The sequence below is a fragment of the Equus caballus genome, chromosome 18, assembly GCF_041296265.1.
Source record: "Equus caballus isolate H_3958 breed thoroughbred chromosome 18, TB-T2T, whole genome shotgun sequence".
NCBI lineage: Eukaryota > Metazoa > Chordata > Mammalia > Perissodactyla > Equidae > Equus > Equus caballus.
This window is the reverse complement of record NC_091701.1, coordinates 56,652,389-56,657,356: the sequence shown is the minus strand read 5'-3', so window position 1 is coordinate 56,657,356 and position 4,968 is coordinate 56,652,389. Positions and strand designations below refer to the sequence as shown.

Below are 4,968 nucleotides of genomic sequence, written 5' to 3'. Positions count from 1 at the left end.
GCTGCCAACTATCTAGCTGTGTGGTCTTCAGCAAATTACTTAAAACTTTCTAGTACACAGTTTCTTTGTCTCTAATACATAATACAAAGTTATTAAGATTAGAAAAATATATATATAAATGGTCAAATAGAGTGCCATACAGTATGGTTGGTATTGGCTCTGAAATGTATATATAGAAAAGAAGTATGGGCTGCAAAACTACAGAGGAGGCAGATAAAGGATTTGCACTGAAGTCTTTAAGCATATAGCAAAGACATGCTTTTATTCAGACACCGTTTATCTTAGGTACTAGACAGGCCAATGCAGCCCACAGAAGATCAATGGCCATGTAAGGAGATCAAGGAAGATGGGTTAATTTGTAGTTAAAGTTGGAGGACCAGGGCAATAGACATGGACAACTTTAAACGCCAACTTCGGCTCAGTAATAATTGTTTATGAAAAAGCAGTGAGAGAGACACTTGGACCTAAAATTGAACGTCTCTCAGTACCAGACAGGATACACAAAACCATCCTATCATCAACCTGTGGAAATGACGAAAGTAAGGACTCTTAGTCTCTGCCTATTATGAAAGTGTGCCCTCAAGGCAGTTTAAAAACAGAACCTACTCTAATTCCAGGAGATATTCCACTTTTTCCTTGCCATTAATTTACAAAAACAAAAACGCAAAACAACAGTATTTGTATGCACCACATAGCGTATAAGGCTCAAAAACGCAAGGGACTTCGGACCACAAAACCTCCTCCTGCGCGCCAGACGCCAAGGTGACCCACAAGAAGCAGCCAAAGAAACCTCCTCTACTGTAGGGAGAGGAGACCAGTGAAACCTCACTACCCCACCAAACGGGTTCCATCCCTCAAGGACTACGACTCCCAGCATGCAGTGCGGCCGCGTCCCGAGCGGCGGCGCTCATGGACTAATGCATGCCGGGAATAGAGTTTCCGTCTCTGAACTACGAAGAGACTCTCCGTCTCCCTTCCGTGACTCACGACCTTCGCAGCCCAGTCGTCCAGGGCTAAATCGGTAACCGAAAGGCTCACGTCAGTGATTCCTTTTTGTTCGTAACCGGCTACTTCCGTTGTAAGTAACCTCCGGACAAACAAATTTCCGTTTCCGGGCGGTTCGTTGCCTTGGTAACGAGGACGCACAATCGTCTCGGAGGTTATGGTGGGGCTGGCCAGTGCGCAGATCTCCGATGGCGAGTTCACCGCCGTCGTGTACCGGCTCATCCGGGATTCCCGCTACGCCGAGGCGGTGCAGCTGCTGGGCGGGGAGCTGCAGCGGAGCCCGAGGAGCCGCGCCGGCCTGTCGCTGCTCGGCTACTGCTACTACCGCCTACAGGAGTTCGCGCTGGCGGCCGAGTGCTATGAGCAGCTGGGCCAGCTGCACCCGGAGCTGGAGCAGTACCGCCTGTACCAGGCGCAGGCCCTGTACAAGGCCTGCCTCTATCCAGAGGCCACCCGGGTCGCCTTCCTTCTGCTGGACAACCCCGCCTACCACAGCCGGGTCCTCCGTCTACAAGCCGCCATCAAGTACAGCGAGGGCGACCTGCCCGGGGCCAGGAGCCTGGTGGAGCAGCTCCTGAGCGGGGAGGGCGAGGACAGTGGGGGCGAGAATGAGCCCGATGGCCAGGTCAACCTGGGTTGTTTGCTCTACAAAGAGGGACAGTATGAAGCCGCGTGTTCCAAGTTCTCCGCGGCCCTGCAGGCTTCGGGCTACCGGCCTGACCTTTCCTACAACCTGGCTTTGGCCTATTACAGCAGCCGGCACTATGCCCCAGCGCTGAAGCATATCGCAGACATTATTGAGCGCGGCATCCGCCAGCACCCAGAGCTAGGGGTGGGCATGGCCACTGAGGGCATTGATGTTCGCAGTGTTGGCAACACCTTAGTCCTTCACCAGACAGCTCTGGTGGAAGCCTTCAACCTCAAGGCAGCCATAGAATACCAACTGAGAAACTATGAGGCGGCCCAGGAAGCCCTCACTGACATGCCGCCTAGGGCAGAGGAAGAGTTAGACCCTGTGACCCTGCACAACCAGGCGCTAATGAACATGGACTCCAGACCTACAGAAGGGTTTGAAAAGCTACAGTTTTTGCTCCAACAGAACCCCTTTCCCCCAGAGACCTTTGGCAACCTGTTGCTGCTCTACTGTAAGTATGAATATTTTGACCTGGCGGCAGATGTCCTGGCAGAGAATGCCCATTTGACTTACAAGTTCCTCACACCCTATCTCTACGACTTCTTGGATGCCATGATCACTTGCCAGACGGCTCCTGAAGAGGCTTTCATTAAGCTGGATGGGCTAGCAGGGTTGCTGACTGAGCAGCTCCGGAAACTCACCATACAAGTACAGGAAGCAAGACACAGTAGAGATGATGAAGCTGTCAAAAAGGCAGTGAATGAGTATGATGACACCCTTGAGAAGTATATTCCCGTGTTGATGGCCCAGGCAAAAATCTACTGGAACCTTGAAAACTATCCCATGGTAGAAAAGATCTTCCGAAAATCTGTGGAATTCTGTAATGACCATGATGTGTGGAAGCTGAATGTGGCTCATGTTCTGTTCATGCAGGAAAACAAATACAAAGAAGCCATAGGTTTCTATGAGCCCATAGTCAAGAAGCATTATGACAACATCCTGAACGTCAGTGCCATCGTATTGGCTAACCTCTGTGTTTCCTATATTATGACAAGTCAGAATGAAGAAGCCGAGGAGCTGATGAGGAAGATTGAAAAGGAGGAAGAGCAGCTCTCCTATGACGACCCAGATAAGAAACTCTACCATCTGTGCATTGTGAATTTGGTGATTGGGACACTTTATTGTGCCAAAGGAAATTATGACTTTGGTATTTCTCAGGTTATCAAAAGCTTGGAACCTTATAATAAAAAGCTGGGAACTGATACCTGGTATTATGCCAAAAGATGCTTCCTGTCCTTATTAGAAAACATGTCAAAACATATGATTGTGCTTCGTGACAGTGTTATTCAAGAATGTGTCCAGTTTCTAGAACACTGTGAACTTTTTGGCAGGAACATACCCGCAGTTATTGAACAACCCCTAGAAGAAGAAAGAATGCATATTGGAAAGAATACAGTCACGTATGAATCCAGACACTTGAAAGCTTTGATTTATGAGATTATAGGATGGAATATGTAGTAATGTCTGATAACAGCATTTGTAAAATGGCTGTCTATTTTTGGCACTCTTTCTATTTATCCTTTGGCATCTTTCTATTTGTTACATGCTGAAATTTTGTATACACTTTAAAATTATAACTAAGATAATTTAGATGTAACTTTTGAGAAGCCATACAAAATGAAATATAATAAAATGAATTTGAACCCTAGAAGGATTTATGAAAAAATCCAAAAATAAGTGAAGAAGTTATCTAATAGTATTTGTAATGTCTCTGTTCCCTCTCCTTTGTATCTTTTGTGCTTTGCTATATCCTGAGGGAAACTTGCATGACAAGATTGCATCAAGCAGATACTAGGCCCTATCAAGTCCAGAACTCCTTCATGTATAGGACATGTGGACATCAATAATCATTCCAAGGATTGCATGTTCTGCTCCAAATTTTACCATTATAATTACATTAATTTGTGATGCATACATTTTACATAGATTTTAGTATGTTTTAGGAGAGTTTTCCAATACAGTTGTTTGTTTTATCTAACAAAAATTCCTTATGTTCTAGATGTTTTTATTTTTAATGTGCAAGATTCAGTGGGACATCTTGTGCCATAACAAAATTACGGTACTGTGATGTGGAGACAATAAACAATTGACAAACAAATGTCCATGGTTTTCTTTTGCCCCATTTGTTAATAATTTGAATATATGGAACATAAGACATGATCTTACTGCTTTCATAACTAATCCTTAATAGTGATAATAACAGAGGTAGCCTTACAACTCAGTTCTCGATTCTTGTGTTTCTACTTAGGGCACTTGAGTGCTAGAGTTTGTTTCCACATTGTAGCTTCTTGGAAAAGGAAAAATATTCCACACCATTCCCATGAGCCCATCAAACTCCTCTCCTGCTCACACAACAGACGGAATGGTCTATCAATGGATTCTGAAACGTTATCTGGTAGACTCATAATGCCAGTTTCATATTCAAAACCCTCTCACTGTTTTGGGGTTCTCACTGTGAACCCCACTCATTCTGCTCAGGCAGTTAATTTTCTATAAGCTACAAGAGCTTTATTATTTTCCCCCCACCCCTTACCTCTTTGCTTTTCATAAATATAACTGTCAACCCCACTTGACCTGACTTAGAAAAAATCAAAAGTATTAGATTGAATCATATGAAATTGCTGATTGTGACAGTTTCACCCTATAAAAACAACAATTTCTATGGGTCAACCTAATAGCTTTTGATAAACACTAGGGATTCCTGCTAGAATGATTTTTTTTCCCTTCAACCATTTAGGCTACATAGGTACTCAGATGACTTATGTACAGAATAATTCACCTGTAGCATGAAATCCTTGGGTGCTGAAATTCTATCATATCTGTCCAAGAATTCGGCTCATTGTGAATGCTACTGTATGGTCTCTATGTCATTTTTAACCTGTATTATCTGAGCTACTACCATGTATCTAGTTGATGGGGATGGTCCTATAATTGGAGGAAAACCTGAAGGAATCTTTGAATATGAGATAATGTAGTATATATTGGAGGAAATTTTTCCATTTGCTTAAGAAGTTTAGGAAACATAGTGTCCTCAGTCACCCAAGTGACTCCCTTCCAATCCTACCAGTTCCTTCTACTACAAATTAACTTCCAAAGCACATAAAGAAACAAATATGTTGTAGTCTTCCATTTCTGGTCAGCTAGTTGCCTGAGTAACTTGGACACACAAGCTCTTGGCAGTTATGGCAGGGCTGGCTAGTGCGCAGATCCCTGATGGTGAGTTCACCACCATCACATACCGGCTCATCTGGAATTCCCACTACGCCGAG

The 4,968-nt window shown here is 44.3% G+C and overlaps 1 protein-coding gene across 1 annotated transcript; it reads left to right on the top strand.

Moving 5' to 3' along the window:
* The first annotated feature begins 253 nt into the window (after positions 1-253).
* LOC111768754 (intraflagellar transport protein 70B-like) lies at positions 254-3,797 on the top strand. Its single transcript, XM_023622058.2, has one exon. The coding sequence runs from the start codon at positions 1,163-1,165 to the stop codon at positions 3,155-3,157; it is 1,995 nt and encodes a 664-aa protein (XP_023477826.2). The 5' UTR covers positions 254-1,162; the 3' UTR covers positions 3,158-3,797.
* Positions 3,798-4,968: the final 1,171 nt, after the last annotated feature.

Excerpts from the sequence above, each read along its gene's own strand:
- LOC111768754 (XM_023622058.2), top strand. The coding sequence starts at position 1,163 with ATGGTGGGGCTGGCCAGTGCGCAGATCTCCGATGGCGAGTTCACCGCC.